At 37.3% G+C, this 23,402-nt stretch overlaps 1 protein-coding gene across 1 annotated transcript in view; it reads left to right on the top strand.

Moving 5' to 3' along the window:
• Positions 1-23,402, top strand: part of COL28A1 (collagen type XXVIII alpha 1 chain) — a 176,473-nt gene that overhangs the window by 65,002 nt on the left and 88,069 nt on the right. Inside the window, exons 16-22 of the mRNA XM_043588947.1 lie at positions 1,488-1,556; positions 5,676-5,744; positions 7,111-7,179; positions 15,799-15,870; positions 16,622-16,690; positions 19,383-19,454; positions 22,960-23,028. Coding sequence (XP_043444882.1) covers positions 1,488-1,556; positions 5,676-5,744; positions 7,111-7,179; positions 15,799-15,870; positions 16,622-16,690; positions 19,383-19,454; positions 22,960-23,028 — 489 coding nt within the window. The remainder of the gene's footprint in view (positions 1-1,487; positions 1,557-5,675; positions 5,745-7,110; positions 7,180-15,798; positions 15,871-16,621; positions 16,691-19,382; positions 19,455-22,959; positions 23,029-23,402) is intronic.

Below are 23,402 nucleotides of genomic sequence, written 5' to 3'. Positions count from 1 at the left end.
TTGTAATACAGTTCTTGGCTTGAATCACGCAGCCCTGGTTGTAACTCTAGCTCCTAAAAATATGTAAAGATGCTCTTTCTTCCTTTGGAGCAGTGAGAACTGAGTACAACAGAACTATGGTTCTATGAGTTTAGTTTAATTTACTAATGATGATACAAATTTGTTTATAAAAACATATTTATTTAGCCCAGGTATTGGCAAACTAGGGCTGGCGGCTTGTTCTTATAAATAAAGTGTTTTTAGAACACAGGCACACCTGTTCATTTAGGTATTGGCTGGGGCTGCTTTTGCACTACCAAAGCAGCATTCGTTAATTATGATAGAGACCTTATTACGGTCCTTAAGAATAAAATATTTACTATCCAACCGTGTAAGAAAAAGTTTATGGACCTTGATATAGCCTAAATACAACTGACATTTGAATATCTGGGGGGCCTGCTGGCTCAGTTGATAGAGCATGCGACTCTTGATCTCAGGGGTTGTGACTTGAAGCCCTACATTGGGCATGGAGCCTGCTTTAAAAAAATAAAAATAAAAAATAAGATAAAATATGCAACACATTGTGTCTTTGCTGTTCTGGGCTGTTCCGGCATCATCATCCTTGCAGTGGATGTTTACTCTGCCTGGAATGCTTTTTTTCTATGTTTCTACTGGATTCATTTTCTCTCTCCAGTGAGGTCATCTCTGGCCACTTTATGCAAAATTGTAGCTGTCCCCCCCTTCCCTGATTTAGTTTTCTGCTTAGCACTTATCATTCTTTAACATATTATTTATTTTATCTATCCTGTTTACTGTCTTCTGTTTTTCCCACTAAAATGTAAGCTCCATGAGAACAGAGACTTTTGGCTGCTTAGGTCACTGTTGCTTCCCCAGCGTTTGGAATAATTCCTAGCACATAATAGGCACTCATGGGTACCTGCTGAAACACACAAAGAATGAATGATAGTGTTCTTCTTGCTGATAACTCTCACTTTGCTTCCCAAATTTATTTCAGAGAAAGGAAAGGTGAGGTTCTTCAGTTCTGTTGCATTTACCTTAAATAACTTCTTAATTTTTAAAGCATATTTTTATAAGATGTGGAGGGGAAAGGTATTTAGATAATTTTGAAACATTTCTCTTCAAGTTCTCTCTCAAATCCTGATTTTTTTGTACCCAATGAATATTATACATTTAAATATTTGTTATAATCCTAACAGGAAGCAGTTGTGTCATTATAACAACCATTTAGGAATTTTGTGTTCCTGTGAGAAAAATGACTGATAAATACAAACAGGTGCAAATAGTCACCAATTTAGACTAAACAGTGAAACTAGCATTCACTACTTTGGCAAATTTGAACCATAAACTGTTTAAAAGAAAGAGTTTTCTAACTTTTTATGTTGAACCATTTTATGCTATAGATGGATTTCAATTCAGCATAATTCAAGATTAGCAAAGTATGAAAGAATGAGGTTTATTGTTATATTTCTCTCTTATTTTCAACACAGGGGGATTTGGGACCTGCAGGACCCCAAGGGCCAATGGGCATCCCCGGAATTGGGAGTCAAGGGGAACAGGTAATCCAAGCTTTCTCCCTTTCCTTTCAGTACGGAACATTCTGGCCAAATCCTACTGTTCATTGAAAGCCAGTCCTGCAAACACCTCTGAGTATATTTGATAGTCAAAGCACAAGGGGATGTACATCCAAAAGTAAGTGTAGGGAAGGAAAAGATGGTTCTATGAGATTTTATTTTCTAGAACTTCCAAAGACTTAAAAAATAAAATGTGTGCTTCTTGGAGCTGTGACTTTTAACCTTCATGTCTAATTAACAGGATAAGAGTTTCAGATTGAGTTTATATTTTTAGTTTTCCTTAGGAGCAGTGGTTTATTTACCTGTGGGTTTGTGTATTTTCCCCTTGAGGCTTTGTGAATGATTAGATCCCACTTTCTCCCAATGCCAATAGAGTAGTCTTTCCTACTCCCCAGCCATGTACCAATCTTAAAAAAGTATTAAACTTAAAACCAGCACCAGAATCAGAGGTAACCACTTAATTTAACGGGTACTGTTCCTGAATAGAAGCAAATCACAGAGAGGGTTTATAAATAACATTTGGCCTCCCTCGGTCAGAAGAAAGGAAAGCACTCTGAGGATGTCTCTACATTCACGGCTAGAACTGCTTCCCAAATCTTCTGACCATAACTTTTGGAAAAGATGGGCAATTTTGTTAGATCTGAGTAATACAAAAATAATATAATAGTACTATCTACCTACAGAATCTCATTTAATCAAAGTGACGAACAAATCCAAATTTATGCTGAGTGTCCTCCTGCATAGAAAGTAGCCAATCTGTTGATTAAGATTTATGATTAAGGTTTGAATTATTCCATTGCCTAGAGAATGAACAGTGCTTCCCTTATCTAGGACAATGGGAAAAGAGGATTAAAAAAGAATAATTCCAAATCTCATTATTGACATTAACTCTGGGTTTATTTCTAAACATCTAGTAATTAATTAGTATTTTTGTTGTTGTTATTGTTAATCTAAGCAACAGCAAATCTGGATATAACTCCTCTTTCCATTTCCTTTCTCTTTGTAGAAATCCTAGTGTAATACATTAGGAAGGTTAAGATGCAGGAAAAGCAAGATAAGTCTGTATATAAGTATTTAGATAATAAGAGCTGGATATTTTGATTACATAAGGATTATGGTTTGACTACAGCATCAAGCAGTCTCACACTTTGTAGTTTATTTGCCAATTTCATACAGGCTTAGATTCTGGTCCTGGATGTGACTGGACAGTCGTGTTGCTCCTGAGTCTTGTGGTCCTGGTGCTGAGTTACCACTATAGGCCTGAAAATTAGGTCCAAAAAAAAAAGCCAAATCTTTCCAGATGGCCTGTAAATCCTGGATCTCCCACCTGCAACTTCCTATTGCCTTTACTACTGGATCTTGGTGGATGTTGTTGTGCTTCAGGTTAAAAAACATCTCTGACTTCTTTTGTTTTCTCACCCCTTTCTCTCCTTTTCCAAGAGAAGATAACTTTTAAGGTAGACCTGTCTATTAGGAGCTGACCCCTATCGGTAGGAGATTGAATAGAAAGTGTTATTTATAAACTGCTTTAAATAAGAAAAGAGTGTGTTTGCCCTTTTAAGACAAATGATTTAAATCCTACTTACATTTAACCTCCATTTATACAGTTATTCATTTTTCTTCTTATCCTTAATTGAACATGTTTACCCACGAAATGATTGTTGCTAGATCTCCCTAATTCTCTTTTTTTTTTCTTTTTTTTTTTTCTTTTTTTTCTTTCTTTTTTTTTTTTTTAATTTTTTTTCAACTTTTATTTATTTTTGGGACAGAGAGAGACAGAGCATGAACGGGGGAGGGGCAGAGAGAGAGGGAGACACAGAATCAGAAACAGGCTCCAGGCTCTGAGCCATCAGCCCAGAGCCTGACGCGGGGCTCGAACCCACGGACCGCGAGATGTGACCTGGCTGAAGTCGGACGCTTAACCGACGGCGCCACCCAGGCGCCCCCCTAATTCTCTTATAGAAATGAATTTTCCCACTCATCTGTTTTGGAGGGAATTCTTGTTTTCAGGAACACGTTTATAATATGACTCAAGCGGCCGGCAGATTTTTATTAAATGTTTGGAGGCTTGACAACTTCAACTCTGTTACAAATTGGAGTGAAATACAAATAACCACATACACATAAGTGCACATAACCCTTCGAATTTTTTGGTTCCTTGTCACATACCATGCTACTTGTAGACTATTGTAAACGATTCCTTCTAATAATAACATTTTAATTCCTTATTATAATAACCTTAGCTTTCTTAAATTGTTTATACTGCTTCAACTTCATTAACCAGAGAAAAGGGGAATCGTGTTTATAATTAAAAAATAAACAGCAGTTGTATCATCCAGCTGGAGAAAAGGGGATGCCATTTGTAATAAACCAATCATATATCTATAACCATTATTTATACAAGCATGGCTTGTGACCTCACAAGTGAAATAAAGTGAAATAAGTGAAATAAAATTTTAGTTTTTTCCTCATCATTCCTTAAATATTTTCCAGTGGGGAAAATTTTTTCTTTTTCTGGAAGAAATTACCAATAAGCCTCAGTCTTTTCTTATCACTTTTAGGTAATAAAACTTATTGTGTCACCTCTAAGTTGTAAATCACAGTTTTAATTATGTAATGCAAATTATCTAGTCAACATGTTAATTTTCCTTTTAATCTTCATTCATCTGGTATGAGCTGTAGGGAGAGCCTGTGGCCCATGGGAGGGATCGTGCTTCTCATCCCTCCCAGGCTGAGTCAAGGATGAGGGTAGAGGGGGGAGGCCACAGAGGTTCTTTCCTGGCTGGTCTGTTGTCACATGGCTTCGGATCCTCTGGTCTTGACAGGTGTTTGACACTAAGTTTCCTTGTGGGGCTCCTGCCTTGCCCCTGTGACTGCCACTTTCGGGACATGGTGAAGAACTCTCTTGCTCCAGTCATTTCTCCCCATCAACCTCTGCTTTTCTGGGGGTTCATTTAATACTGACTCTCTCTGTTGGAGTTCCACAGCTCCTCCAGGTCCTCTTTGCCAGGATTCAAAACAATTCCAGGCCAACCCTGTCTCTCATCTAGAGTACATCTGGTCCACAGAAAAAAAACTAGTGTGGCCTTTGTGCTGACAGACCCTGGATGGATGGGCTGATTGCTCCCCCCCGCCGACCCCACCCATGCCCCTCTTGACCATCATAGTCCATTTTAGCTCTCCCAGGTATGAGGCAGACAAAGGTCCCTTGTGTCCCCAAAGCAAAAATCAAGGTCAATAAGTGGTTTCACTGAAGCTCCCTCTCTAGAATAGGCTAAAGAGGGAAGCAACCCAAATCCCTCTCATTTTCCGCAAAGAAAATGCTTTGTAAGACTACTTTCTCCAAAGAAGAACTTATTAAATCCTGTCTCTTTCCCCTTTTTATATCCACAATGTGAGTGAGAGTCTAGTGTTTGAACATTCTTCAATTTGATGTCTATAGGCTATTGCTTCTTAGAGCCTATGGCCAAACCTTCAACTTAATATCCTGATATATTTTCACTGATGCAACTAGAATATAGGTTTGTCTGCATGAGACTGAGATGTGAAATAAGCTCACAAGACAGAATTTTGTTTCTCTTATTTGCAACTCCAAGCTGGTGTGGTGGCTCTGCTCATCAGGGTCTTCAGGGGTTTGGTCTTCTTCATTCTTATGAGTCTGCCCTTCCAAGGGTACTTTCCTCATCCACAGGATCCATAATAACCAGTATGTCTTCACTTCAGCCACTGGGGCAGGGGAACATGGAAGGGGAAGGCATACTTCCTCCTTTGTCATGAATCAGAAATTGCACACATCACTTCCATTCATATCCCATTGGCCAGAATCCAGTCCATATGCCAATGCCTGTCTCCACAAGGGACTGGGAAATATGGTCATTATTCTAGGCAGCCATGCAGGTCAGCTAAAATTCTTTTACTATGGATAAAGGGGAGAATGCATATTATGGTTCAACTAGCAGCCTCTGCCATGTCTTTCAACAAATATTGAGGATGAGTAAGGTATTATGTGATGTGAACTAAAATTTCATGTTAGAGGATATGAAACTAGTCTTATCCAAATTTCTGAATTTCACTAATACTATTTTTAAACATTTTATTTTAAAGGGAATCCAAGGTCCTATGGGTCCACCTGGTCCACAAGGGCCCCCAGGACAAGGCTTACCTGGTTCTAAGGTAACTTTCTTTCTTTTCTTTTTCTTTCTTTTCTTTCCTTCCTTCCTTTCTCTCTTTCTCCGTTTCTCCCTTTCTCCCTTTCTTTCTTTCTTTCTTTCTTTCTTTCTTTCTTTCTTTCTTTCTTTCTTTCTTTCTCTTCCTTCCTTCCTTCCTTCCTCCCTCCCTCCCTCTCTCTCTCTCTCTCTCTCTCCCTTTCTCTTTCTTTCTTTCTTTCTTTCTTTCTTTCTTTCTTTCTTTCTTTCTTTCTTTCTTTCTTTCTTTCTTTCTTTCTTTCTTTCTTTCTTTCTTTCCCCAAGGTAACTTTCTAAATGAAAGCAGAATTTAGTACATCCATAGTCTATTGCTGTTTCCTGGTCAGGAGCCAGTGCATTGGGAAAGCAGTACATGAAATGAACTTAAACATCAGATTTCTACTTAATGCAAAACATTATGGATATTCCTGATGGTTTAGATAAGGTAATGTGTATTCTTTATGCTCTTAGACACATTTATTTATGCAATCTTAATTTACTGTTTTATTACGTTTTCTCAAGAGATCCTATTCTAGCAATTCAAGGAGGATTGTCAGTAGAGGCCACCTGTGGGCTTGCTAATTCATTCTGACCAACACTCCCACAATAGGTCAAACTTCTGAAACATTTAATTAAAGATATGGAGTCAGAAATACATAAAACTTTTCTGTGAACATGGGAATCTTATTATGTCCTAAATTAACAGCTATTATTTATCCTTAGGGAGAAGCATGGCACTTATTATTTAACTAGCTATACTTAATGTTGCTTCAAATGGTCACTAATGATCATTAAATAAATACTCCTCTGAGAGTAGTTACCTTCCAGTACACTCCTTAGAGATTCCCGTGTGAGAAGCACTTGACAGCATAAAGTTACTGTCCTTGAGACTTTTGATCTGGGCTCACCATTGGAAGCTCAGGTCATTCTGTCTGTTCATGATATTGCCCTTGATTAGCAGTCACTTGGGCTTCTCATGTGTCAATTTTAGTTGATGTGGAATGTAACTGCCTATATTCCAGGTGCCCTCCACCTTATAAGTATGCTACCTAGCCTGTATTTTAAGCCAGCCCATTATATATTCCAAATTTGGTACAACTCCATCTACCTAAAGGGATTTTAGGCATATATATATATATGCTCACATACAACATATTGTGAGCATTGATATTAATAATATAATCAATATATATTTACTATATATATATTCAAACACATATATGAATTGAGGATATAAAGCTCTGTTTTATCTTATTGTGTTGTTGTAAGAGAGCACTTAGCTCTTAAGGCAGGAATATATTATTTTTATTTTACTGTTGTAGTCATATACTCTTCAAATACTCTTTCCTCACTAGGGAGAAGTAGGCCAAACAGGAGCTACAGGTCCTAGAGGGCCAGTGGGAATTGGAGTACAAGGCCCAAAGGTGAGCTGACCATCCCAATCAGAAGCACTTAGATAATTTATGTCATATTATGTGAAGTTTCATTCATATCCAAATGCAATACAGATCATGCATGTGTCATCTGTTATTTCACCAGAGGAGAATATTTGTTCGGAAAAGTGATGCTCAGTGTAACTCTTATCATTTAAAAAGAACCAAAAATCTTAGTTTATTTTAACAACTGCCATTTTTTTATTCATATATTTATTAGCATCAGAGGCCCTCTTTTGGCACAGATTGATTCTTTAAGAACATTCTTGCCTGTCCTATTGTAAAACAGGGCACCTAGCACAGGATTGCAGCAAAGGGTACATTCCTCATCTTGCTTGCCGCTGGCTTGTGTTTCAGGTGCAAGCTCAAAAGCTACTTCTTCAGAAAGTCATTCCTTAAGCCTAAAGTATGCCTACCCCACTCCTACTACCCAGTTATTTTATGTCTCAGCCTGCAGTTTCCTTTGCTTTTACCACTTACCTCAACTTGCATGCTTTCTGAATTGCTTCTCATCTGACTAATCCGCTCACGAAAGACCCTGGTCAACATTGCAGCCACTGGCCACATATGGTTACTGAATGCTGGAAACATGTTGAGTGTGTAGTGGGATGTGGGATAAGTGTGAAATACACACTAGGTTACCAAGCTTGGCATGAAGAATGTGAACTATGTCATTACATTTGCATGTTGATTACATATTCAAGTGATGAAATTTCAGATCCATTAAAGTAAGTAAAATACATTAGTAGAATGATTTTCACCTTTTTCTTTTAATTTTGTAAATGTGGCTACTAGAAAATTTACAATCACGTATCTGGCTTGCTTTACGCTACACTATTAAATAGTGCTTCTCACCTGTGGCAGGGACCTGGTTTCTTTTTTCATCTTGTTTGTTAGTGGATCCCCAGTTTTGGTGACATGATAGGTACTCAATAAATGCTGTTAAGTAAATGAATGAATTCTTTGCCCTTCACAATTTCTAGAAGTAATCCTGAAGGCATATAGGACCTGGCTAGCCACACTGAGGATTAAACTCCATCATTGTTTCTGCTGACATGGTCACGGTTTGTATAAGTATTTGGGATGTGTAAGATGTGGGTCTAGAAGAATATACACATTACATATACATAAATATACAATTACAAAGGCTACAAAACATACCAATGTAAATAGCAATTACTAATATAAATCAATGGTTATAATAGCTGCCATTTGTTGAATGGTTTTGATGTGCCACCCAATATGCTAAGTGCTAAGTGTGACTTACATATATCACCATACATCTATGTAGTGTACGGATCTGTATATACACATATTACATCATTCATGTGCCAATTTCAGAAAGGCACTGTAGGATAGTAAGCCTCAGCAGTTAGACTCCTTGTCTAAATCCCAGTTTTTCCACTAACTAGATGAACAATCTTAAGCTTCTCTCACTTCAGAAAAGGAAATCTTTCAAACATACTCAATAGTACAGAGAATAATGCAAAACAAACAAACAAACCCACCCATGTATTCCACAACCCAGCTTTATCCAATGTTAACATTTTGCCTTATTCATGCTAGCTATTTTTTAAGAAGAAGCATTAAAAGCATTATTTTTAAGAAGAAGCCACCTGGTTGGCACAGTTGGTTAAGCATCTGACTCTTGGTCTTGGCTCAGGTCATGATCTCACATGATCTCACTGATGGTGCAGAGCCTGCTTGGGATTCTGTCTCTCCTTCTCTCTGCCCCTCCCTGCTTGTGCTCGGTCCCTCTCTCTCTCTCAAAATAAATAAACTAAAAAAAAATTTTTTAAATAGAGTTTTATAAAAAAAAAAAGAAGAAGAAGAATTACAGATATATGTAGATGCCTCTGGTTGTGCCCCTCAATCTCATGGCCCCTTCCCACCCTCCCCTGATGTGTTATTTTCATGACTTGGGTATTTATCATTCTTTCAAAGTTTTTATAATTTTCCCACATATGTTTTTATCCATAAACCACATATATCTTTTGTGTGTTCTTGAACTTTACATAATGTATCATTCTGCCATATATCTGTATTCAGTCTCATGTCTTATTTGTTTTCCTATACCTTTAATTTACTCATTTTCTTTGTCTATGGTAGTCTGTTGTATAAAAATATCTCATTTAAAATGTATCCATTTTCCTATTGATTAACATTTAAATTGCTTCTCATTTTTCGCCTTTGCCAACAATGCTGCCATAAGCATTCTACACGTTTCCTTTCGTGTAAGTCAGACTGCAAGTTTCTCTTACTAGTAGGTGATAAACACTATGAGCAGAATTGGAAGATCATAGAGTATAGGCAAGTTTTCACGTCTGACATTGTGAAAATCCTGTCCAAAATGGATGATGGGTACTCTGCCCATTTGCCCTCCTTCCAGCAATATAGGACAACGCTCCTTTCTCTACCTTCTGGCCAACAGGAAGTGTGAATGATAAATCTCATTGTTTTAATTTCTATTCCCTGGTAACTGTTTGAACAGTTTTTGTGTGCTTAATGGACCTTCAGCTTTCCTCTTTTGTAAATTCCTGTAGATATTCATTTTTTTAAAGGCTTGGTGTTCCTTTTTTATTAATAGCTCTTTCTGTATCTGGATATTAATTCTTTGTTGTTTAGGTTGCAGATATCACCTCCAGGGCTATGGCTTGTCTTTTTTACGGGGTACCTTTTAGTATACAGAAGTCCTAAATTTTGGTGTATTTCTATCCCATTATGGTCTCGGCTTTCTGAATATTACACATTTCTTGACTCCAAAGTCATAAAGATCCTCATGTATTTTCTTCTTAAAACTTGGTGTGTTTTTGTTTTTTAAAATTTATGTATTTAGTCTTTATTCCACTACAGTTTATTTTTTGTATATGGGGCAACGTGGTGATCTTTTTCTTCCCCATACAGATAACCAGCTATCCCCACATCAGTTACTGAGCAGTCTGTCTTCGCTGCACTGATTTGTAACTCCACCTATGTCATACGTCAAGCTCTCTATGTGTGAGGATCAGTGTCTGAGTTCTCTATTCTGCCCCATTTGTCTATTTCTCTCTCAGAGCTATTACATCTCTGTCTTGATTATGATCGATTTATAAGTTTTATCATCAACAGGGAAAATACTCTCAATTTCTTTCCTGGTTATTCCTGAATCTAACATACTCATTTCAGGATTGACTTGTCAAATTTGACAAAATATCCCATTGGAGTCTCCGACTAGCGTTGCATTGAACCTTCATATTAAATATTGACTCTTTCAGGGACGCCTGGGTGGCTCAGTTGGTTAAACATCTGACTTTGGTTCAGGTCATGAGCTAACAGTTCATGGGCTTGAGCCCCATGTCTTTGTGCTGGCAGCTCAGAGCCTGGAGCCTGCTGTGGATTCTGTGTCTCCCTCTCTCTCTGCACTTCCACTACTTGCTCTCTGTCTCTCTCTTCCTCTCAAAAATAAATAAAACATTGAAAAAAATTTAAATATTGAGTCTTTCAAACCACAGAGTAAAACTAATTTTCCGGGAAAAATATTTGTCATTTTATCCATATAGATCTTGTAGTTTTTCAGTTATAATGGTACATTGGAGGGGATCCTGGGTGCCTCAGTCGGGTAAGTGTTGGACTTCAGATCAGGTTGTAATCTCATAGTTTGTGGGTTCAGCCTGCTTCGGGCTCCGCTCCCTACAGACAGCTTAGAGCCTGGAGCCTGCTTTGGATTCTGTGTCTCCCTCTCTCTGCCCTCCCCACTTCACACTCTGTCTCTCTCTCAAGAATAAATACACATTTTTAAAAAAGCACATTGGAGAAATGTTTTGCAATTGTGAATTGTTTTCTTTTTCTACATCTTCTAATTAGCTATTCCAGGTCTACAGGAAAAGTATTATTTTGTTGGTGGTGTTGTTTGTTTTTTGGTGTATTGATTTTTGTATCCAGGCACCTGACAGTATCTTTTATTTCTATTTTTAAGTTTATTTATTTATTCATTCTGAGAGAGAGAGAGAGAGCAAGAGCGCTCGGAGAAAGGGGCAGAGAGAAAGGAGAGAGAGAATCCCAAGCAGACTTCACACTGTCAGCACAGAACCCAATGCAGGGCTCCATCTCACGAACTGTGAGATCATGACCTGAGCTGAAATCAAGAGTCAGATGCTCAACTGACTGAGCCACCCAGGCAACTTCCTCTTATTGTTTCTAATTGTTTACAAAGTCTTCGTTTTTTATTCCCTGTGTACGTAATCATATTGTCTGAAAATAAAAACTGTTTACCTATTTCTTTTTAGCTTTTTTCCTATTCATTTTTAAAAATTATACACTGACAGGGCCTCCAGTGCAATGTGTAAAAGAAGTGACTTCAAAGGAAGTGCTTCTAAAATTTCACTTAAAAATTTTTTTTAATGTTTATTTTTAAGAGAGAGAGAGAGACAGAGCACAAGCGGGGGAGGGGCAGAGAGAGAGAGGGAGAGAGAGGGAGAGATGCAGAATCAGAAGAAGGCTCCAGACTCCGAGTTGTCAGCACAAAGCCTGATGGGGGGCTTGAACCCAAGAACCTCGAGATCATGACTTGAGCTGAAGTCAGATGCTCAACTGACTGAGCCATCCAGGCACCCCTAAAATTTCAATTTTAAGTGGGATATTTATTGTAGGGTTTTGATAGACAACCTCTACTATGTTAAGATAATTACTTTCTGTTTCAGTTGTACCAAATGTTCCTTATTAATTATGAGTATTGGATTTTATCAGATTCTGCCTCTACTAAGATAATTGTTTTATGTTTCCCTTTTAACCTGTTAATAGTAGTATATTGCATTTCCAGAATTTTTAGGTATTGAACCATTCTGCATTCTTGAGATAAACCCATCTGATCATGATGTATAACTTTTTTAATGATAGCAATTTAATTGACTAATCTTTTATTCAGGATTTTTTTCATCCATTTTAAACAATTCCATTTATTGCATAGTTGACATAAAATAAAGGCACATGGTTAAAGTGTACACTTTGATAAAACATATGTATATGTTCTTGAAACCATCACCAAAACCAAATAAAGTATCCATCATCCCCCACCCCCAAAATTATTATATGTCCCTTTGTAATACCATCCCTCCATCCCTCCATCCCTCCCTAACTTCTCCTACTGATCTGCTTTGCAATCTCTGGTAACTATTGATCTGCTTTCTGTCATTATATATTAGTCTGCATTTCCTCAAATATTATATTAATAGAATAATATATCGTGTAAGCTTTTTTTTTCTGTCTTCTCTTTTACTCAGCAAAATTACTTTGAGATCCATGTTTAACATCTATGAACAGCTTCTTTTTTTATTGTTCTTTTTATTGCTGAATAGTATTCCACTGTATGGACATACCATAATTTGTTCATCTAGTCACATGTTGGTGAGCGCTTGGTTGTTTCCAGATTTGGGATAGTATACATAAAGCTGTTATGAACATTTATGTACATGTCTTTGTATAGACATATGCTGTCATTTTTCTTGGATAAATGCCTAGGAGTGAAATGGCTAGGTCATATGGTAGGCCAGCTTTTCAAGAAACTGCCACATTTGTTTCCAAAAAAAGTCTTTATTTTGTCCATATTTTCACTGGGTATGGCATTCTAGGTTGATGGTTGTTTTTGTTTTGTTTTTTTTTTTGTATGTTCAAGATGTTATTCCACTGTCTTCTCACTTGCATTGTTTCTGATGAGAAATCTCTTAGAATCTACACATTTGTTTCTCTATATGTCTCTTTTCTCTGGCTACCTTTTAGGTTTTCTCTGTATCACTAGTTTTGAGCCCTGTGATTACAATGTGCCTTAGTTTTGTTTTCTTCATATTTCTTGTGCTTGCAGTTCATTGATTTTCTTGGATCTGTAGGTTAGTGATCTCATCAAATTTGGAAACATTAGGCCATTGTTTCTCAAAATATTTCCCACTGTCTGTCTTCATCCAGGAATCTCCATTTTACTTATATTTGGCTGTTTTCCTGATGCTCTGCTCATTCCTTTTCAGTCTCTATTCTCTCTGCTTCATTTAAGATAGTTTTTATTGCTATGTCTCTCAGTTCATTGATTTTCTGTGATGTCTAATTTGCTTTGAATTTTATCCAGTGTATCTCTTCATCTCCTACTTTGCAATTTTCAACTCTAGAAGTTCAATTTGTATCTTTCTCTACCTTCCTGTCTCTATTTAATGTATTTCAACTTTCCTTTGGTTTCTTGAACTTATAGAATGCAGTATAATAACTATTTCAGTGTCCTTACCTACCAATTCTATCACCTGTGTCATTTTTTTTTTTTTGGTCAGCTTTTTCCTAGTTTCTTTGAATTCCTGATAATTTTTGGCTAGATCCAAACTTCATAAATTTTACCTTTTGGGGGGCTAGATGTTTTTGTATTCCTATACATATCTCTGTATTTCTATGCATTGTCCTGGATTCTTTTAAGTCACTTTAAAACAGCTTGAACCTCTTGGTCTTGCTTTTAAGCTTTCTTAGGTAGGACGGGGGCAGCATTTAGTCTAGGGTTCATTTTTTCTGACTACTGAAGCAAGACCTTTTCTAGAACTCTAATACATGCCCTCAGAATTGTGAAATTTCCTTTTTTGTCACTGGAACCAGGCACCGTTTCTGGTCTGCTGCCAGTTCTTTATACTCTTTTCAGTTGATTGTTTTCTGGGAGTCAGGTAGTTTTGTCACACTGTGCTGAACAGTATTTACTTGAATATTTGAGGGGGACACTCCTCAGAGCTTCATTGTTCTGTGTACCTTCTTCCTATCAGGTAATCTAGTCTGTGAATTTTTGATACCTGGCTTACCCAGACTCCTACCTTTGTCTCCTGAAATTGGAGAGATTTCTGAACTTTCTCCAGATAATCCTTCGGTACACCATGGCCTGGAAACTACCCTGGCAGCAAACTGGAGAAAGTATAGTGTTTACGTAATTTGTTTCCTTGCTCCCCGGTATTATTATCCTTCATTACCGGTGTCTAATGTTTTGAAGGATACTGTTTTATATATTTTGTCTGGTTTTTAGTTGTGTCAGGGAGGAAATTAAATCTGGCCCCTAATCCTGCATTTTGACTGGAAATTCACATTATATCTATATTCATAGGTAGTCTGGTCTACAATGTAGTTTACTCATCCTATTATTGTGTGACTTTAATTAAGATTTTACTACCCTTGTGAAATAAATTGGGTAGACTTCCTTCTTTTACTGTTTTTCCCAACTATTTGTATAAGATAGGGAATATCTGTTCTTCAAAGGTTAAAGAATTTATAAGGCTTGACTGTTAAGCCAACGAAGCCTGTGATCTTAGAAGGAAAAGAAGTTAGAGATTTTCATTACTGAGTCAATTTTTTGATGCTTCTCGTTCATTTAGCTCGTCTGTTTCTCCTATGTCATTTAAGTGATTTATATTTTTCTTAAAGATTATTTATTAATGTTGTCCAATACATTTGTCTGAAATTGTCATGAAAATTTTTCTAAAATTTTTATTATATGTATATAGTTATATTTCCCTTTAACTCTTAATACTGTTTAACTGTGACTTTTATTTTTAGTATTAGTAATTCCTGCTAGTAGAGGCTTATTTATTAGTTTTTAAAGGTAATACCCTTTAATTTTGTTACTTTTCTTACTTTTGGCTTTCAAATTTATTACTATCCGCTCTTATCCTTACCATATCCTTCTACTTATTTTTAGGTTTACTGTGCTTTTATCTTCACGAGTTTTTTTTTTTTTAGCTAAGTTAGGTGAAATGACTTTCACTTATTTTTAATATTTTTGCTGTTAATGAATGCAATAAGCACTCTGGCTCTGTTTGAAGGTAGCACATGTTATCTCTAAACACTTTAAAGGGTGTATTCTTAAATACAAATTAACTTGAAAGCAAGTAGCAGTACTGAATATTAGAGCTGAAATTTCACTTTCATGTAAACTTCTTAGGGTTGCTATACAAAGAATCACACACTGTGGTTCAACACAACAGAAATTTGTTATCTCACAATTCTCGAGGTTCAAAGTCGAAAATCAAAGTGTCTGCAGAGTCATGCTTTCTCAGAAACCTGTAAGGAAGAATCCTTCTTTGCCTCTGCCCAGCTTCTGGCGCTGGCTGCCAATCCTTGGCATTCCATGGCACACAGAGGCACCACTCTTGTCTCTGCCTCTGTCATCACATGGAGTTCTTCCCACGTGTCTGTCTTTACATGGTGTTTGCTTCTTCTTCTAAGTACAGAAGTCATATCGAATTAGGGCCCACCCTGATGATCTCATTTTAACTTGGTTACGTCTATAAAGACCCAATTTCCAAATGATGTCACATTCACGGGTACCAGAGGTCAGGAGTTTGACATGTCTTCTTTGAGGTTACAGTTCAATCCAGAACAACATAATCCAAAACTGAGATCCAAGAAGTTGAAGTAACTTGCCCAAGGTCAAATAATTTCATTACTACTGGTTACTACTCAGATTTCCCCATTCAGAGGTTTGTTTCAAATATTGTAAGATATACAGTTGGTAAGTACCTCAAAATGGTGGTGCATAAATATGAATTTAAATTATGGTAAACATGACACTTATAGATAAATATGAATTTCTGGGAAATAAAATCTTTGCTCATCCACCAGGGGGAGCCAGGCTCAACAGGGCTCCCAGGACAACCAGGAGTACCAGGAGAGGATGGGGCTGCAGGAAAGAAGGTAACAACAGTATGTTTTTCCGTGACTAGAGTAAAAACTATTGAACCACACTGATACCTTGGTCCTGCAGGAACTCAAAGTAAACCATCCAGGACAAGCTTAGTCTTTTTAAAACATCTCATAATTATAAATTTCCTTTTCCACTTATTTCAGAGAGGAAGAGCACCAGTTTAATGGGTGAACAGGGTCTCATGCTCTCTGCTTTCTCTCTGGTGTTTCGACCATGGTACCCTCCAGTGATCTAGTCCCTTTGTGATTCCTAGAAAGTACCTGAGTGTAGCCTTAGAGAAAAACACTTTTTCCCCCTCCAAAATGAGAGGCTGTAAATGCATTCTGGAAGTAAGGCCATTGTAAAGATTTTCTGAAGTGTTATGAATTGACATTTGAAATTCTCATTTTTCAATATAAGTAGAGAAAAATAGCAGATGGAAAGGCTGAAGGTCTTTCCATTTTTTTTTCTTTTTAAGCCAAACCATCACATGTGAATGATGAGCCATAGGAAAGTGAATATAGTCTTTGAAAATTGGCTGAGAAATTGGACTTTTTCATATTTCAGCGGCTCTGAGCTAAACTAGAGCTTGATATTAATTTATTAAAGTTGGTAGATTTCCAAATCCATTTTAAGACTAGAATGAAGGTCTTATTTCGGAGGGTCTCAGCAAAGAATCCACTGACCAGAAAAGGAGACAAGGTGGGCTTACACAAACTGTCCATGGAGAGTCAGCTAAGGCATCATTGTCATTTCCTCTAGGGAGAAGCAGGGCTTCCAGGAACAAAAGGCCCAGAAGGACCACCTGGAAAAGGACAACCTGGCCCTAAGGTATGGACTTGACAAAGTGTTGAGGAAAGCAGATTGCCCGAGGAGACAACTGGGGAGAAATTCGATTGTTAGACTGGTATTCCTGCTATGTCACATGCGTTTACTTCTGGTTTAAAATTATGGATCTAGCTTGTCGGAACCTTTGAAAGACAGCAAGTATGTATCATTCATTTTTGTTTTCCTAAGATCTATCATAAGACCCAGATAACAGGAAGAGTTCAACACATGTTTTCTCAATAAATGCCCACACTGACTTAGAAACAGAAAAGAAGCCTTGAAATACATCCTTGAGACTTGAAAGTCCATATATTTTCTTCAAAAATTTATAGAATCTCACACAAAGCAATAAGAAATAAATCATAATCCCAACCTTATTAAATGGAGGTTGCACTTTCACAACTTGGCCTAAGTTTATTTTGCACATTATAGAAATGCTGGTTGAATAACATCTTTATAGGTCAAGAAAAGAATATCCAAATTCATCGACAAGACCACGAGTGACATAACCTACAGACTCTAAGGTGCCAGATGTTCCTGCAGTTTTTGTATAGTCATCAATGTTCATATAAAGATTATGAAGAATTACATATGAGTAAAGTAAAAATAAAATCTGTATAATTATTAGTGTTCTATTTATAATTGTCTTAAAATGGCCATTGAAAACCCAAGAAATCTATGTTTTATGCAAATATTGGCTAAAATTGAGTCCTTAACCTTAATTGTAAGAATTTGAAATTTAAATTCATTTGTAGAATTTCAAACAGTTTAATTTATTGACTTATCAGACTATGAGATCTCTTTTTTTGTGGGTGAATGTTGACAGAGAATACCTTTTTCACATTGTACAAAAACATTTTTAGAAATGCTTGTCTATTAACATTCAGGAAAACGAACGTTTTCTAGAATATACTTTTGGAAAATAGACCCTTGGAGTTAACCATTGAAGCTGTAGAATGAATGATGTCTCTGAGAAAGAGAGCTGAGGTTTGAATCCCACCTTGTGGTGTAGCTGGAAAAGAACATTCACAATAGTGTGAAGATAAGCAGAATAGCTATCATGTTAGGGAAACCAAGGAGAGGGGGTTTCAAGAGGAAAGCAATTGGTGGTGTTGAATGCTACCAGTAGAGCAAGGACAATGCTTTGGAAAAAGAGGGCTCAGGATTTGTAGCTCTGAGGGGTTTTGTGGTTTATGGAGGGTGATGGAGAAGAGTGGTAGGAATATATCACACAGCCCAGGCACACTCTTGTTCAGTGTTGGCACTTTATTACCTTTAATTGGGTTCCTATTGCTATCTTCTGGGTTATTTAGGTCAGTAAATTAAACGTGGGAGTGAATGGAAGAAAATAACTAGTTGGGGTTAGATTTTGCCTCCATTGTCAAATGATAATGATACAGTAAGTTCATGGTACAATAACAGTCAACTGTTATTTTTTATCACCCGTGTCACTGCTCTTTATTAGTTCAGACCTTGGGGAGTTAATTACAATCTGTGGGTGTAATAGGAGTTCACCTCTTCTTAACGGAGTGTCTGCATTGCTGATGACCTTGGGAATGTGTCAGAAATGTGAATTCTTGGGTTTCAATGCAGACCTACTAAATCAGAAACTGTGGATGTGGGGCTCAGCACAAACCCTCCACGTGGGGTGACAAGCCCTCCACGTGACTCTGATGCACTCTTAGGTTTGAAAATTGTGGTATAATCATTTATCTGATAAATGATTAAATGGTTTCACCTGCAACCCTCAAATTCATTCCTTTGTTGAGCTGAACACACATTTAGATATGATACCTTGCAACAGAGCCCTAGTTTAAGGATCGCTTTGTAATTCTATGAGCTCTCTGGTTGGAGGTCACAAAATTCTTTCAGAGAAGCATAAGGTTACATAACCAGGCTGAGGAACAGCCAGTAGGCAGTTTCTAACTCTGCTCCAGGTTAATGCTCATGGATCTTTCTACCAATAGAATTACTGGTCTCCTTCGGGAGATAGAGCTAGACTCCTCATTGAGGAAGAAATGGGGCTGGATTTGAAAAATCTGGTTTCCTTCAGTGGTAACATTTTGTGTAGCTATTTCATGCTTCACTACCTTGTTGCCACTTCTTTTTAAAATTAGAGTTTTTTCCATTCAACTATAATTAACATACAGTGTTTTGTTAGTTTCAGGTGTGTAATATAATGATTCAACAATTCTATACATTTCTCAGTGCTCAAGATAAGTGTAGTGTTCATCCCCTTTACCTATTTCACCCATTCTTCCACCCAACTCCCTTCTGGCAACCACCAATTTGCTCTCTATATTGGAAAACATCTCATTTTACGTTTCAACACTGAAGTGGCATTAAAGCTGAAAAAGCATAGGTAGCTCTCTTTTCTGAAACTGTGAATGTCTCAGAAGCATCTGTTAATAAACCAACGGTGAAAAGAATTGTGAATTCAAACAGAAGTCCCCAAAGAGAGATACTGAGCTTAGATTGTTAAAAATATTAAATCACATTGAATAAATGGTGAAGACTGAACAATTCTGAAGTCACCCTATCTGCTCAAGAACATTGACAAATCCCATGCCACCCAGCAGGACTTGGGACACATTGCTAGGAAATCAGTGTCGGTTGTAACAGGGTCCTGATAGGGTTGTTAGAAGAGCGAGGATGGTTTGTTAACACAACTGTCTTTTTATAATTATTTCATCAGGGTGATGAAGGGAAGAAAGGGAGCAAAGGAAATCAAGGACAGAGGGGATTTCCAGGGCCTGAAGGGCCGAAGGTATGTTTCTTATATTCTCATTTGTGCTCTCGGGAGATTGAAATTGTGTCTGGTTTTAATAGAATAGTAGATTTCCACTGCAAATTGGATTCCCTGGTTCCTACTCAACAAATACAAAACAAAACTCCCAAATGAAAAAGGCTTTAGAATAAGCATACTATTCCAGACCAAACAGGATGGAGTAAAGAGGCCACAAACTATGTCATCTTCACTGGAACATTTATGATTCTTAGAGACAATCTGTTTGTCAATTCTTTCAACTTACCACCAAATATTCAGAAGTTGGGATGAAGTTATGACTGTAGGAGATACCAATTCTCTACCATCCTTTTTTGCTAACCAATAGCACAATTCCAGACTAAGGCAGCACAGTGATGATGAGGAGTGGGGCTTCAGAATGTGGTAGAGTAGGATTTTCATCCTGCCCCACCCCGAACCTTTCTGGGCCCGTCACTTCAATCACAGAAAGAAAGTAAAAATAGTACCTATTCTAAGATTGCTGTGAAGATTGAAAGAGTTAATAAAGCACTTAGCACTGTTCCTGGCACATAGTACGTGGAGCTATTCAGAGAGTAAAAAATCAATACTGTGAAATGGAAAGTAGGAGATATATGTCCTGATAAAGTGACCAGGACAGGGTGCTGAGGATGAAGAAAAGGAAATTGTGAGACAGGCAATTAGGTATGTGTCCTGACTTAGCAGGAGAGAATATTGAGGTCATTTGGATGTGTCAGGAAACAGAAATTGCAAACCTAAGAGAGTTCAGGCTTCTAGGAAGATGCTACTTGTAAGGAGACAAGGAGCATGTTCAAGGACCAGATATTAAAAAAAAACAACTAAAAGGGAAAAAAATGGTATCAGCCACATACGAGCAGGTAGAAAATAAAGTATTCTCTGTAGACCAGTTATTAAGCTTCAGTGGCCATCAGTGTCACCTAGGAGCTTGTTACAAATCCATATTTCATGGGGCATCTGGGTGGCTCAGTCAGTTGGGCGTCCGACTTCAGCTCAGGTCATGATTTCATGGTCTGTGAGTTCGAGTCCCCCATCAAGCTCTGTGCTGACAGCTCAGAGCCTGGAGCCTGCTTCAGATTCTGTCTCTCTCTCTGCCCCTTCCCTGCTCATGCTCTGCCTCTCTCAATCTCAAAAATGAATAAATGTTAAAAATATTTTTTTTAAATTGTATTTCTTGGTGCCATGCCTGGATAGCGTGACTTAATAGGTGGGTGGGTCCTAGCCATCTGTGTTTTGTAAATAAGTGCCCTATGCTCCAGGTAATTCAAGAAGCACCTGATGAGAAATGCCGCCATGTAGGGAAAATGTTGTATTAGTATTAATAATAATGGTTATTCCTTATATCTTACTCTTATTCAAAGTATTTTTTCTGTATTTTGAAATAAAGCTTTTTTGATGAAGAATTGCTATTTTTTAAAGCATAATCACAATGTAATACAGTCTTTAAGAGAATTCTATACTATATGTATAATTTCTTATTTTAAAAGAATAGATTAAATCTAGAAGCATAATCTTGTTTACTCTGGTTTAAGTGAGAATTTTAATGAGTTGATGTTTTATCCTTGGCCATAGGATTGAACAGGGTGGTTGTCTGTTGCCAAAATCCTCACTGTGTCATGCGCCATTGCCTTACAGGTTCGGAATTAAAGACTGGTGTGTGCATGTGTTGGCACGATCTGGGCCCTGGTTGGCTGGTGTGCTCAGCCTGTGGGTCGTACAGGGTAATCAGCACAGTGGGAGGGTCTCAGCTCTGAAGATGAATGTGGTCTAGGGCAAGAGTCTTAGTGGTGAATCTGATTGATGGAGCCCCTCTTGGAGGAAACACGGGGGCCAAGTGGGCAGCTCATGCACTTGGAAACAGCTCAATCTCTAAGGCAAGGGGAGGCAAATTTCTTGGAAAAGTATAAGTAGTAAATAATTTAGGCCTTGTGGCAAAGAGGCAAAATTGAGGATATTACATAATCACTTATATAACAATCATTTGAAAATGTGAAAACTGGGATGCCTGATAGAACATGTGATTCCTGATCTCGAGGTCATGAGCTCAACTCTCATGTTGGGTGTGGAGCCGACTTACAGAAACAAAACAAAATATGAAAACCATTTTTAGCCAATGGCTGTGTAAAACATGGCAGCAGGCAGGATTTGGCCTGAAGGTCGCAGTTTGCCACACCTATCCTACATCAGTAGTTTCCAAACTGATTGATTATAAATCCCTACTAGCAAAAATGAATTCGACCACACCTCAATATAGGTTTATTTTTTAATTGTAAGTTTTATTCATAAACTATCATATTGTTATGATGTTTACATAAATAATTGAAAATCTAAAAGATGAGATAAAAATATATCATGAAGCTTTAATATTTTCTTCTAGTATCCCAAATGGGTCATTTTGAACATGTCATGTTCTTTTAATGATAATTACTTTGCATAGTGTTCTAAAATTTTTTTTAAGGTTTATTTATTTATTTGGGGGAGGGGGAGGGCTTGCACACATCAGGGAGGGACAGAGAAAGAGGGAGAGAGAGAATCCTAAGCAGGCTCCGTGCTGTCAGCACAAAGCCTATCACAGGACTCGATCTCACGAACCACAAGATCATGACCTGAGTCAGAATCAAGAGTTGGGATGCTTAACCGACTGAGCCACCCAGGCTCCCCGATGGTGTTTTTAAGTGAGGTATTTGTACCTATATCAGAACCACCAGAAGTGCCTCATAAAATTCATATTGCTGGGCCCAGCCCCTAGAGCTACCGAATTAAAGTTTCTGGGGCTGAGACTGACTATATTTTACCAAATTCCTCTTATGATTTCTCTACACTAAAATTTGAGAATCCTGGTCTAGAACCAGGTGGGACAGAGATATTGCTTGGGTTTTTATTGAGAGTCAATATTGAGATGCCAAAAAAATTAAATAAATAAGTAAATAAAAGACATGTTTGAAATTTTCTATTAAAAATTCCATTGTTTTTACCATAAACTCCCTACTTCTGAAAAAGGATGTGAGATAGCATACAATAGAAGACTGATACACCATGGGCCATAAAATAAAATAAAATAAAATAACAAAGGAAAAAGTTATAAACTAAAAGGAACATTATTTGTCTGCCAAGTGTACCCAAGAACTTATGCTGGAGAAAGTTCTTATAATTGAACACATAGTTCCCTCTGAGCTTCCTGGCACACAATACAGAATGGAAGCACCGTGAATTGCATAATTTTTATTGGCAAATAAAAGAATACACAAGAGATAAAAATTTCCTAATACTCAGAAGTTAACTGAATGCATTTATTAAAGGCACTGAAATTTTAATCATTAAAAACTTTAGTAGTGGTTTACAAAGATGCTCAAATATTTTCACATTGGTCTGGGAAATAAGTCATAATATTTTAAAATGCTGGGAATACATTTCTATTTTTCCTACTATAATTCCTATATATGATTTCTTTGCTTGCAATGTAGTAAGTATTTTGCTCTTTTTTTTTTAGGGTGAACCAGGAATTATGGGCCCTTTTGGGATGCCCGGAGCATCAATTCCTGGACCACCTGGGCCAAAGGTATGCATTCTTGAGAATACTTATTTTTTATATGTACATATTTTAAACTTGGATCTTTGGCAGGTGGGGTGGGGAAAAAAATTCATGATACCAATGGACTAGAATTTTAGTTTTGGAAGAACCCCAAGATATTATCTAGTTCAACCCTGACAGTTCACAACTAAGCAAACTAAGGTCTAGCAGGAAATTTAAGATTAGAAAACAGATTTCTAGCTTCTGCTCTTGAACTTGTCACTTCATCATGAACTACCTCCACCAAATCCTGGAACCCTAATGCAAGTAAAAATGTACTGTGTTTATTCAGAAGAATCAGGTAGGATTAATAATCAGAAAGTCTGGCAGGAAAGAAATCTACTCAGATTTAAGAGGTTCCC

The sequence above is a fragment of the Prionailurus bengalensis genome, chromosome A2 (assembly GCF_016509475.1).
Source record: "Prionailurus bengalensis isolate Pbe53 chromosome A2, Fcat_Pben_1.1_paternal_pri, whole genome shotgun sequence".
In the NCBI taxonomy this organism is placed as follows: Eukaryota; Metazoa; Chordata; class Mammalia; order Carnivora; family Felidae; genus Prionailurus; species Prionailurus bengalensis.
Note: the sequence above shows the minus strand (reverse complement) of the source record. Positions and strands in the feature narration are given on the sequence as shown.